At 39.0% G+C, this 13709-nt stretch overlaps 1 protein-coding gene across 5 annotated transcripts in view; it reads right to left on the bottom strand.

Moving 5' to 3' along the window:
- SLC14A1 (solute carrier family 14 member 1 (Kidd blood group)) overlaps positions 1-12493 on the bottom strand; it is a 57076-nt gene extending 44583 nt beyond the window's left edge. The window contains exons 1-4 of one of the 5 annotated variants that reach the window (XM_027868965.1): positions 12428-12493; positions 10836-10907; positions 9493-9643; positions 5016-5172 (exon numbers count right to left, since the gene is read on the bottom strand). In XM_027868965.1, coding sequence (XP_027724766.1) covers positions 5016-5172; positions 9493-9633 — 298 coding nt within the window. In that variant the 5' untranslated portion in view covers positions 9634-9643; positions 10836-10907; positions 12428-12493. Of the gene's footprint in view, positions 1-5015; positions 5173-9492; positions 9644-10835; positions 10908-12184; positions 12288-12427 lie in introns of those variants that run through there. The other 4 variants (XM_027868966.1, XM_027868967.1, XM_027868964.1 and 1 more) reach the window with 4 other exon arrangements.
- Between the last annotated feature and the right edge of the window lie 1216 nt (positions 12494-13709).

Genomic DNA, 13709 nt, shown 5'->3' with positions numbered 1-13709 from the left:
GCTAGGCACCGGATGGTGAAGAGCTTTCAATCCCAGAAGGAGGAATTTCTATTTACTCCAGAGGCAAGAGAAATCCATTTAAGGTTCCTGAGCAGGAGAATCTACATGCTTTAGGAAGATCATTTTGTCAGCTATGTGGAAAATGGATTGGAGAAGGGAGAGATTGGAAACAGAGAATCATTAAGAGGCTTTCGTAATAAATAGTCCAGGCTCCAAGTGATGAGTGCCTGAACTAGGGTGGTGGCTACATGAATGCAGGTGCAAGAGATAATGAGGAGGTAAAATCGATGAGACTTAGAAGCTGATTGAATAGGCATTGGGACGGCGTAAACGAGGGATAAGAGCCAAGGATGACTCTGAGGTTGTGAACCTGAGTTACTGGAAGGAAATTGGGTGTCGTCCTTAACAGAAGTAAAGAAGTATGGACAGATTTAGGGGGGAAAGAGAAATAATTCTGTTTTGGACTTGTTGAATTTGAGATGCTTACGATATATCTAGGGCAGCTAGGTGGCGCCATAGTGCACAGAGTGCTGGACCTGGAATTAGGAAGACTCATCTTCCTCAGTTTAAATCTGGTCTCAGATACTTACTAGCTGGGTGACCCTGGGCAGGTTACTTAACCCAGTTTGCCTCAGTTTCCCTCATCTGTAAAATGAGCTGGAGAAGGAAATGGCAAACCACTCCAGTGACTTAGCCAAGAAAACCCCAAAATGGCGTCACAGAGTTGGACACGAGTGAAACGACTCAGTCACAAACAACAACAGTTAATCTAAATGGAAATGTCCAGCAGGTAGTTGATGATGTGGGGACTGGAGCTCAAAAGGGAAATTAAGGTTGGATATTTAGAGTGATTTGCATAAACATGGCAATTGAACCCAAGGGGGCTGATAAGATCACCAAAGAAATGATCTGTAGATAGATGAGCCTTGGGGAACACCCTGGTTGGAAAGTGGAATGATTCAGTAAAAAGAGACTGAGAAGGAATTAAACTACTTGCCAGTGTCTACCTTAAAATGCAGTGCTCAGAATTGAGCACAACATTCCAGGGAAGCATACAATGTGACCATCACGTCTCTCATTTTACACACAATACTTCTGTTAACACCTATGAATGCTTCTGGCTAGTATGTCACAGTGTGGAATCCTATTGAGGTTGTTTTCCCCTAAAACCCGTAGGTCTTTCTCACATGATATGCTGCAGTCTGGTCACATGTTTCCAATATCCTGCACTTGTACAGTTGATATTTTGAAGCTAATTACAGGTATTTACACACATTTCTATGAAATTCAATCCACAAATTTGATAAGTATGACAACTATGTCTTTATTCAAGTTACTGATGAAAAATTTTAACCAGAGTGAGATCAGAAACAGACGCCTGGGGGCATGTAATTGGAGACCTCCCTAGAGGCTATCATTGATCACTGCTTTCAGGTCCAGACATATAGTTAGTTCCAAATCCAACTAATGGCACTGTACCTTTCAGTCTCATCCATAGGGTATCATGACTTTGTCTAATGCCATACAGCAAACCTGACACACGGTACATAATTCATTTCCCTAACCTGGTAAAAAGGAAATATGAAACCGATATCTCATTCTTAATGAACCAGTTAGGTGGCACAGTTGATGGAGAGCCAGGCCTGAAGTCAGGGAGACTGATCATAGTGAATTCAAATCTGGTCTCACACTTCCTAGCTTTGAGACCTTGGGCAAGTCACTTAGCCCTTTTTACTTCAGTTTCTCATCTTTAAAATGAGCTGGAGAAGGAGCTGACAAATCACTCCAAGTATCCTTGCCAAGAAACCCCAAAATAGGGGGCACGAGGAGTCAGACACATCTAAAAAACTACTGAACAAATGAACCAATCCTGGTTCTTGGTGATCACTATAGTGAATCTAAGTGCTCACAAACCATCCCTTTAATAAAATACCAGGAATTAGCATCAAAATTGGTCTCAGAGTTTCAAGTATCTTCCTTCTTTCAAATCAGATTTGTACATCTCCACTCAGAGAATCTGAGTTATTAGGGACCTATAAGGCATCTAGACCAACCCAAGCTTGAAAATGAATATGTTTTACAACATCCTCAAGTTACATGCCTCTCTTTAGTTGAAGGCCCTTCTGTAAGAGGAATTTCACTCTTTCTAACTTCATGTCAGTCACAAATCATAACTCCTTAAAGATAAAGAAATAGAAATTTAGCAATAACATCTAAAAATTCCTCAACTCCAATTCCATTTTCTGCATGCCTCCCTCCACTCTCCTCTTTCTTTCTCCTAATGGCTTGTCTTTGAAATTATCTTCAATTTACATTGTAAGTAAACGAAGTGTAATACTCAATTTATAATAAACTTTATAAATAAACTCTAATGGCTCCCTACCACATCCAGGATCAAAGATAAAATCCTGTTTGATTAAAGTCCTTCATAACCCAGCTTTTAAAAGGATATCTTCTCGCTCTTCCCTTTCCCACCCCCACCACAAATTTCCCCCAACTACACTAATACCTGAATTCTCACTGCCTGATCTATAGCTTTATGACCGTTGTTGTTGTTCAGTCATGTCCAACTCTTCGTGACTTCATTTGGGGTTTACTTGGCAAAGATACTGGAATACCATTCCCTTCTCTAGCTCGTTTTACAGATGAAGAAACTGAAGCAGACAGGGTTAAGTGACTGGCCCAGGGTCACACAGCTAGGAAGTATCTGAGGCCAGATTTGAACTCGGGAAGATGAGTCTTCTTTTCTACTTTTCTAAACTTCTTACACCTTACACCCCACCACATATTCATCAGTCTAGTGTCACTGGCTTCCTTGCAGTTCCTCCCCAAAGACACAACTTTTAGCTCCCCGAATTTCTATTGGCTACCCACCCATTCTTCCTCTCCTCCCAAAGCCCGGAATGTTCTCCCTCCTCATCTCCACCTCCTGACCTTTTCAAGTCCCAGGTAAAATCCCACCTTCTACAGGAAGCCTTTCCCAATTCTTCCTAATTCTAGTGCCTTTCTTTTATTGGTTATTTCCTATTTATCATGTATATAGTTTGTTCATATGCAATTGTGTGTATAGTTGTCTTGATTAGATTTTGAACTTCTTGAGGTCAGGGATTGTCTTTTGCCTTTCCTAGTTAGATGCTTAATAAATTATTTTTGATTGACTGATTGTATATCTTATATGTACCTAGTTATTTCCATGTGATGTTTCCCATTAGAGGTAGCTAGGTAGTGCAGTAGATAGAGAGCTTGGTCCTAGAATCAGTAATAACTAAGTTTAAATCTGGCCTCAGATACTTACTAGTATCTGTGACCCTGGGCAAGTCTGTCAACCTCTGCCTGACTGTTTCCTCAATTGTAAAATAGGGATAACAAAAATACCTACCTCCTAGGGTTGTTGTGAGGATCAAATGAGATAATATTTATAGAAGAACTTAGCCTAGTGCCTGACACATAATAGACACTTAATAAATGCCTTCCTCCTTCCATTCTTTCTTCCCTTCTTCCTTTTCTCCTTCCTTTTCCCCTTCCCTTCCTTCCTTCCTCCCTCTCTTCCTTCCCATCCATTCCATTAGAATGTAAGCTCTTTGAAGGCAGAGACAATTCCCCACCCTCTTTCTTTGTATCCCTAGAGATTAGCACAATGCCTGGCACATAGTAGATACTTTAAAGCTTCTTCTTCTTTTCTTTTTTTACCTTTTTTTTTTTTTACTTTAAAGCTTCTTAACTGACTGACAGACTTTCAAGACCTCTAGCTTTAATCCTGAATTGAATTTAAAGGTGAAAAGGAGCTTTCTCACCATCATCTCATTTATCTTGGGTTTCTACTAACTATTAACTATCTTTGTCTTCTCCTTTCCTTGTCTAAAGATCTTGGACTGGGATCTTCACTAGGATATTTTTCAACTAAGAGAAAAGAATTTTTCCAAGAACTTGAGGTGGAGAAAAGGGAGGAACCAGTTGGTTTTCACTACCAGGATGGCTGTCTGGAAAAATTCTGTTATAGGTAAAGTCTATATTTCTGTGCTCTTCTCTCCTCTCAGCAATACTCTGCTCCCAAGGGGTTTCTTCTCACCTCAAAAGCTCAGTTTCTTCCTACTGTGTTTCCCCTTCCCAAAAGCTACTCTCATTAAAGTCACAATAAATTAATTAATATATAGGTATAAATAATATTAAGGTATAAATGACTGACAAGTACTTATGTGTTTATGTGTGTGTACGTGTCTGTGTGTGGGAGAAGTAATATTTGATTTCTAATAGGTCATAAAGTGGGCAGCTAGGTAGCACAGTGGAGAACGCCCTGGGCCTGGAGTCAGGAAGACTCATCTTCTTGAATTCAAATCTGACCTCAGATACTTCCTAGCTGTGTGACCCTGGGCAAGTCACTTAACACTGTTTGTCTCAGTTTTTTCATCTGTAAAATGAGCTAGAGAAGGGAATGTACTCTAATGCCTAGAAAACCCCAAATGAAGTCACAAAAAGTTGGACATGGCTGAACAACAGCAACAAAGGTCATAAAGCTATAAACCAGGCAGTGAGAATTCAAGTATTAGTGAAGTTTGGGGAAATTTGTGGTGGGGGTGGAGAGGGGAAGAGGGAGGAGATATCCTAAAATAAGAATAATAATTCACATTCATATAATACTTTACAACACTCCTGTGAGGTACATTATTATCTCATAGATGGATCCTTATAAGGATCACATCCTTATAGGTGAGAAAATTGAGATTAAAAGATGAAGTCATCTATCCAGTGTCATTGGATCTTCCATTGAGATTTTTTGGATGTGAAGGCTGTAGATAGGAAGGAAAAGAAAGAGAATGGGGTCCTTAGGGGAAGAGGAAGTGAAGAGTGAAAGAGGAAAAGAGAGAAGTAATGATAGGAAGGAAGAAAGTGAGAGATGAAAAGGGGAGAGGAGTATTTTTTAATGTCCCTTCCTCAGACAGAATGGAGAAGCATACCTAATCCAAAGGCAGAAAAACAAGAGAACTATGACCCACAGCAGATATAAAGATAGATACCTTTGAGCCAGTCTGCGTATTCTCTCATATCTCCGGTGACGTAGCCAATGGCTCTGACGATCAACCTTCTCCCTTGCTGTGATGAACTGGTTCCTTCATGACTGTCCATCTTAATGACAGTAGGGTTATCCTCCATGGTTATTATTTGCCCTGGCTCCTTAAAGAAAGAGGAGAGCTTATTACTGTTATTTCCATTCATAAACCAGAATCTTTGGAAGATCAGCTTGTTTAGGCCATTTTGTTTGGAAAAATGAGATGATGCTCAGGAAAGAAAGCACCACTATTTTCCTTTAGAAGGGGAAATAAAGTTGGAGAGGATCCCTTAAACTTAACTTGTCACCAAAATCCCATTGGTCCATAAAATTACATGGAGAAGAGCAGGACTTCATTTAATTGTGTTATTTCCCAGGTGCAGGCTAGCTGTCAGGGATACTTTTGCATGTACTATAAGGAATGGGCTTACAAGGAGGGGGATGGATTGCCCTAACATTAGTGTGATTTAGAAATGGATACATATGCACAAAATAATTTGATTCTCAACTAAGAAAGATAGCTTTCTTAGCCAAGTTTTTTTTTCTTCAGAAAGGTGTTTTCTAAATGAAAAAGATTTAAAGAGATCCCATGGTATAAAAACCCAGATTAATTGGTATGTGCTCATTAGCATTACAATTGGATTAATTATTTTGCAGGAGTATTGACTGGGAGAACCAGGGATACAGATGATCCAAAATTGATCCAAATTAAAATTTTATTTAGGTATAAATTTTCAGGGATATGCTCTACTGTGTAAAATGAGACACACTTGTACTATTCTAAAACAAATCCCCTCCCCTGTAAGTCAAAAGGACAAGTGACTACTTGAACTTGTATTTGAGTTATCCAAACATATTGTAGCTGTGACCATGGGGGTTCTGTGTTTGTTGACTATTTGAGTCCATGAAATAGCCCAATAGCATCTTCCATCCAAAGGGTTTTGGAAATACAGAAGGGAGGTAGCTGTGGATAACAACAGTAAGAATAAAACAAGAAAGTAAACAACATAACCATGAAAAAAATGCAAGAAGCCAATATCAAGAGCATAATTGGGATAAAAGTCTCATAGGAAAATACTAATGGCAAATCCACGTAACTGCACAAAAGGAGAATGCCAATGAAATACCCCGAGTAGATATGCAAAGGAAAATACCAGAGACATGCCCATGATAAATATGCAGAGAATGCCAGATATACCTAAGATAAGTTATTCAAATGAAAACCCAATGACATAAGGAAAACAAGTATGCAAAGGATAATGCCTGTAACATAACCAAGATAATTCCACACAAGGAGAAAGAATCTCAGTGTCTTACCCAGGAGAAGTATGCAAAGGACAAAACCAAAATCATAACTAGGAAAATTATGCCAAAAAGAAAGCCAATGCCAACCAAAATAAACGTGCATATACTGTGCAATCAGGATAAGTGTGAAGAAGCGAATGTCAATGACATAATGAAAAATACCTTAGTATGCAAAGGAGAATGCCTTAAATATAATAACACTAACTGCAAAGGTGAATGCTAATGACATAAATAGAGTATTAAGCAAAAGAGAATACCAATAAATAACCAAGAGTAATATGCAAAAAAAAAAATGCCAACACAACTACCAGGGTACAAAAATACTGATGACCTAGCCAAAATCAGCATGCAAAAAGAGAGTTATATGTTACATCTCAATCAATATCCAAAAACAATGTCAATTACATAATTAGAAGAAATATGCAAAACAAGGATGCCAGCACCATATCCAGTATGTGTTTAATAGAAGCAGACAAAGGCCATAGCCACAATAAATATAGACTAGAAGAATGTTTATGACACAAGGGTGTAGTACAATAGTATGAACCCAGTGTTGGATAATAGCAGTAACTTTTTTATCTGGGGGTTGAGGAAGGGCAGATAGGATCCAGACCCATGATTTCCTAGCTGCTGGGAATTCCTTGTATGGAAACTTCCCTGGCTGTTACAAATAGGCAACTCTTCTGTAAATTACAGCTAATTTTCAGCCTTAGAGAGTTGCCTAGGGCATTGGGAGACTAAGGGCCTTTTCCAGGGCCACACAGCTTGTGCCAGGGCAAATTGTGAACTCAGATCTTCTTGCCTCCAATGCCCAACCTCAATCCTCTGCCATACTATCTCTCGAGTTAAGGGAAAATTGGGTGAGGGAAGTGACATAACCTTGGGTACACATGCAAAGAAATATGGACAAGAGCAGAATTGCAATTACCTTACAATAGCATAGCCAAGGCAAGAGCACCATAGGAAAATACCCAAAGCATAAAACCACAATGAGACCCGTAGAGAATATCAGGGTGTTTTGATGGTAGTTTGACAGCAGAACACCTAAGACAGGAGCCAGATGAGTGTCAAGAGATAGATTCAGTCCTATCTTACTGGTCAGGCTGGGAATAGGTGCTATTGATCAGTGCTAATTGCAAGATTTGCTTTTTGATGCCCATCATTCCATTTACAAAAGAATTTACAAAAAAGATAATTACTAAAGGGCAATTAATTCCTGGGATTGCTTGCTATTAGATCTTTTGACTTTGTATTTTCTTTTACTTTCAATGGAGAGATAAACACACTTTAGCCATAGGGCCACATTAACTGTCTACTGCCTTCTCCCTCCCCACCCCCCAACAATGGTAAGTTATTAGTTATTAATGGAAAATGCAAGGTAATTATTTAATGAATTACAGATCAGACACATTTTGCTTTGGCAAAAGGGTGAAATAGTATTAGCCACTAGAATTTGAGATTTTTTGTTGAGTTCTTTTCAGTAGAATGAAAGCTGCTTAGAGGATAGCAATCATTAAAAAATATTTTATCTCTAACCCTAGTATAATGCTATGGAACATAGCAGGTATTTAATAAATGCTTGTTCAGTTGAATTGAATCTTTATGGGAAGGTGTTCTTAGACTGACAACTCCCAGAGGACAAGATATGTGTTTAACATCAGTCATCTGACTCCAAGCACAGGCACTTTGAAAGTGCCTCTTGATACTGCTTGAAGGATTAAACTGTTAGTTGGATACACCATCAAATAAGAGGCTCAGGTGCTTGATTTTTAAAAGTCACAGCGGAAAAAAAAAAGAGAGAGGTGAGACAGGTTAAAATTCCTCTTCAGTCATCCTCTCCCTCTCCTAGGGTATGTCCTGTGAAGAACTGGAAAATTCTATGAAAGGCACAGTACTCTAATCAAGAGAAAGGTGATCAATCCAGCAACCTGGTTTTCTGTATATTCAGAATGTTAAATGGGAAGGAGGGGTGAAAAACAAAGGCCGGTGTTATGTGTCCACTGATAGACACACGGCATATTACAGGGTGAATATATTCATGCTCTCAAACTTGGGAACTTAAAAAACAAAAACAAAACAAAAACAAAGCAAAACAAAAACCTTGCTATTCTGGAACTTTGGAAATTGAAGTACGAGTAAAACCAGGTAAGAAAAACCTGGCCAAGAACAACTGTCCAAGCAATAGAAGTAAAAATAAAAGTCGAATCTTTCTGCAGGTTTACAGCTTGACACATAAGGTTTACTACTGCTCTTTTTGCCAAAGTTTGCTTCTGGGAAGAGGAGGAGGCTTTTTTCATTCTTAAAGATAACTTCTGCTGCCTCCACAGTCTTATAGATATTTCTTCTAGACTTCTGGAGTATCACAGAGCAATTTTATGTTGCTCAGCCTTTTAAATATTTTGGTTATACATAAGATGGATTTCACCAATTTAAATGGAAATTTTCAGTTTCCGGTCATCCAAGAAATTTTGTAATACTAGAACACTTGTTCTATGGCTCTGTTTGTTTTCCTAGTTCCCCAATTAATCTAGATACTACCTGGGCAATTGCAAAAACATTACATGAGGAATGCCTAGCACCCTTTCACCAGTATTCTAGATCATAGTTATAGAGATTGTAATCTCAGCTAAGTTGACAAAGGCAAAAATAAAAAATAAAAATAAAATCAATATTACACAAGATTTGATAGCATTGGGAGTTGAAAAATAAGGGGAAAGGACATTGAGTGAAAATTCATTCACTAATCCATCCCAACATTTATTGTACACCTACTGTGTTTAAGGTACTGTGTAGCAGTTATGATTATATGAATTTCATTGACTTTTCTTCTTGGTTTGCCAATGACTTGCAGACATCAATAACTCAGTCATTTCTGTACCCCAGATGAGTTTCCTTAACTCACTCAATGTGATCTATTAGTCCCAAATTTCCTGGCACTCATTTCCCAGCCTGCCCACCTAGTTACCACTGGTTTCAGAGATAGGTATTCAAAGATGGCATTGATACAGGTCAGTTTGAGTACTTTCAGATATCAGCCAAGAACTCCCAGGAATTCCCTCCCCCCCACCCCACACATACACTGCTATGAGCCAGGCCCCAAAGATCATCCACAGAGAGGGATTGTTTTGAAATAGGCATACCTGTTCCTCCAGCCCATCCACAAGAGGTAAGCTTAGATGTGTGCCTTGGGCTTCTGCCTCAAAAGTTTTGTTTCCAAAATTGTTTGTCCAAAGAATTTTATGTGGGGTGTCACCAATGCCATTCAAAGTACGTCCATTCATCCTTCCTTTCCTCCATATGACAAAGGGTAAAAAATATGTAAATCAGGAAACATGCCCTCTGATGAAGTGCAGTATAAGAAGATGGAGGCCAAAACACCAGGAACGAAGCATTAATATACTGATCATACGTTACTGGGTCTATTGTACCTCCTGATCAAGATATGTACAAGACCATGGACAATATGTCCCAATGTTTTTTATCAACAAAATTCTGGTCATGGGAAGAGATGATTTACTCTGAGATTCTATCCCCTTCAAACTCTCAATAGACCAAGGGACAGATTCTGATTCCAATATGTTTCATAGCTCTTTTTAATGAATTGTTAGTGTGTTCAGGAACTTCTTTCCTCCCAGAGCTGACGGTTTGATTTGATACCTTGAAAATAATAAAGCTAAATTATCACATCTCTATCTTGTGGTCAAATGTAGATATATGAAAAACAGGCAAAATTATGGTGATATTTTTGGACTATGAAAAAAGCAAAAAAAAAAAAAAGGTTTTTTGGGGATTGATTTTTTTTTAGAGAACACTCACAAAAAGCTTTTATTCGCTGCCAAGCTTCTCACTCTGTTGCTCAGATTAGAGAATCTCTTGTTTTTAAACTAGCAGAAGGATTAAGTGAAATCTGTTGGTAGCATGCTTTATACCATTCAATAAATAATAGATAATTTTTAGACACTTCCACATGATATTGTTCCTTCCTCAAAAGTAGGAATTCTAGATTGTATCAGGAAACAGTAAAAAGTTAGCTAGCAGAACAAAGTCTGGGAACTGGGAAAAGCAATGCATAAAATATCTAACATCCTTTTCCATCTTTGGAAAGGACTACATTATGTCTAAGAACACCGCACCCTTCTTTAAGAGGTTTTAGGGTAAGCTCTTTAATGTCATTTGCTGGGTTGGTCTGGAACTGAAAAGCTTCAATATAGCAATTAAGGCCTGTTAGCAACTTTCCTTTGAATCAAATCTCTTTCACTATTCCATGGTGCTGTATGTTTGAAAACCATAAAGCTGAAGACTGTCATTCTTTATCTCTTGAGGCAAGTGTCACTTTTAAGTTATGACATCAATGATGGGTTTAAAATAAAATCTCCAGTTGCATACCTAACATATGTTTTTTTTTCTAAATGAGGGATATTCAAACATTTATGTTCTAGTAAGAACAGAACTTTTGTCTTTAAGGGATGCATTTGGTACTTACAAATAATCTTTAATTTGGGTATTCTCAACTCTGATGCAGCAGGTGGAACCCAATCTCCTTTAAAGCCAAAGGCTGGAATAAGAAAAAAAAGAAATTGCCCTATATTCTATTCCCTGGTAAGTCCTTTTCTTTCAGTTATCTGTGAGTCAAAGTCTGGAAGTTTGCATGTATGCGGCAGTTTCAGAACTATCCTAGCCAGTGACTTCAGATGTGATAGAACAGTTCTTTCCATTCAATATGGGCTTTTGTGAAACAAACTCTCTCAGCATGACAGGACAGGTAGAAAAACATATAATTTCATAATTAGAAAGGGCCATACCCTGTGCCTTACTTACTCCCACTGAGTCATAGAAATACAAAGTTTCTTTTGCTATTTAACTATTTCAAGAACACAAGCTTCTACTTCAGAGGAACCTAGAATCACTACTTTAGGGCTGGGGTGGGGTGGGGGGATTTCAAAAGTCATCAAGTCATAAGATAGGTTTATAGTTGGAAGGAGCCTTAGAGGTCACTTAGTTTACCCTCCTTATTTTCTATAATCATAATGTCTAGCATTTATAATAGCACTTTAAAGTTCATAAAGTCCTTTACACATGTTATCTTATTTAATTCTCATAACAATCCTGGGAAGTAGGTTAACATAGAGCATCTCAAAAATGCAGTTTTAAGCCTTAATAATTTAGTCTTAGTCATTTTAGCTCAATAGCTAAAGCTTCATTAAGATTTTTAGTACATTCTGTATTATCCCCATTTTGCAGATGAGAAAACTAAGACTGAGAGAGGATAAGTGATTTGCCCAAGGACTCACAGGTAGTAAGAGACAGAGCCCACATTGGAACTCTAATTCTGAAGCTGTGTCTGCTAGTTAAGAAAACTGAAGTTTAGACAATAAGGGATTAGTCCAAGGGGACAAAGGGAGTTAAGGACAGAGCTGGGTCCAAACTCACCTCTCTGACTCCACATTCAGCATTCCACTGAATGACCACTTAGCAGTCAAAGGGATTCCCTTGTTGTATATATCCTCTGTCATTTTTGGTCAAATTTAGTCTTCTACTCTGTCTTAACAATCAACAACAGTGAGGAAGCAAATATCTCACTGGAAGATGATAGCACATTCGAGCCGTCTTAGAGAAGCTGGTGGTTTGGGTCAAAAGAAACCAAAAACCCAAAGCTGACTGCATCCCTTGAACTGTGCCTTTAGAGCTAGTCTATTTAGTTCAGGCATACAGAGAAACTGTGCAGTTTTCCAAAGAGGGGAGGAGGGAAATAAAGAAATACAGATAAACAATAACACAAATTACCCGGTAATGAGGAAAACTCTAAGTAACAGACATTAAGAGGATACTTACAGACTCTCTGGTTTCTCCCTGGCAGAAGGCAACAGCTGATAAAGCCTTGAGCCGGGCTCTTTGAAAAGGGAGTGTTAAGCAGAGGAAGATATGATGGGGGAGGGAGTCATCTAACAGTTTTTATATACTACATACCCCACTCTGAATATAAATACTGGCTGAGGTGTCTCCTCCCACTTCTGCTACAAGAGGCCAAGAAATGCTGAAGAACTAGTCATTTGACTTTTCCCCCTTAAGCCTTACTTGGTCCTTGATATGGTGCCAAGCACTGGACCATCTTCTCCACTGGTTTCTAGGGTATTTGTCCTGCTGGCTTTCTTTCTTTCCAAGCTTTGTCTTTTCTTTCTCCAAACCGTTGTCTTGGAAACAACCTCCCCCTCTCCCATATCCTTCCCCTTCTTTCCCCCTCCCTCCCCCAAGAGTTCCAAACTCTTGAAAAGCTTCTCTCTCACTGGACTCCAGCTGGGAAAAGGCCAATACGATGCCATTTTAACCAGAAATTGCTCCTTGGGTTAGGTTGCTCCTCAAATGGGTCCTGGGTTGACAAAGCAATTTTTCTTAGTGTGGCACTTTTCTCTATGATTCTAACTTCTGGACAAATTCATTCTTGAAAAGCCAGAATTTGAGATGAAAAACCATTCTACCCTATACCTATGCTGAGCATGTGCAAATTCAAGCCTCTTCAGCAAAAAGGAATCCCTCTGCTGTAAGAGCATAGCCCCATAGTCCTCTCTCAGGATAAACTGGTATGTTTGTAAAGGTTGGAGACAAACATTTCTTAACCAGGTGAAATTGAAAGCAAAGTTGAAGCTCTTTCCTTTCCTTCCTTGCTTCTCTTTTCTTCTCCAGCTTCAGGATTGCGGCACACAGACCTCAAGGCATCCTCAGTCACTTGGTCTACTTCAATTGAGAATCATGATGGGGAAGAAATGAAAACAAGCATCAAAAAGGTGGCTGTGGTAATGGTCCTTTGAACTCTGCTGCCTCAGCAGAGCCCAGACGGTGATAACCCTTGCCAGACTTCAGCACCGGTATTGGATCTGTACAGAGTAAACTCTCTGGCACCACCCACTGGACAATGGCCAGACTTGGTTTGAAACGTCCAGAAATGACAATGCTCCCAGGCCAGATGGCACCCTCTCAGGTGGATTAGAGGATCGTAGATTAAGAACTGGAAGGAATCTCATGGCTGATTTAGTTCAGCCTTTTCATTTTACAGTTGAGGAGACTAAAGCCCAGAGGGGTGGCTTGTCTAAAATCACACAGGTAATAGATGGTGACATGAGGACCTGAACCTATGTTCTCTGTTTCTAAATAAAGTAATCTTTCTACTCTACCTTGATGATTTTTTTATCCTAATGCTGTGCTTTCTTCTCTACTCCCAAAGCAGTTAGAGTAGTAGGCAAGGATAGGGTCAGTAACATCATTGGAATGTTGGGGAGCTAGGTGACAGGGGGCAGAGGTCACACTATGCATCAGGCCCTTTACTCCTAACATTTTAACCCAAATAAAAGATTCGAATCAA

The sequence above is a fragment of the Vombatus ursinus genome, unplaced genomic scaffold (assembly GCF_900497805.2).
Source record: "Vombatus ursinus unplaced genomic scaffold, bare-nosed wombat genome assembly UNPS02014791.1, whole genome shotgun sequence".
Lineage (NCBI taxonomy): Eukaryota > Metazoa > Chordata > Mammalia > Diprotodontia > Vombatidae > Vombatus > Vombatus ursinus.
Note: the sequence above shows the minus strand (reverse complement) of the source record. Positions and strands in the feature narration are given on the sequence as shown.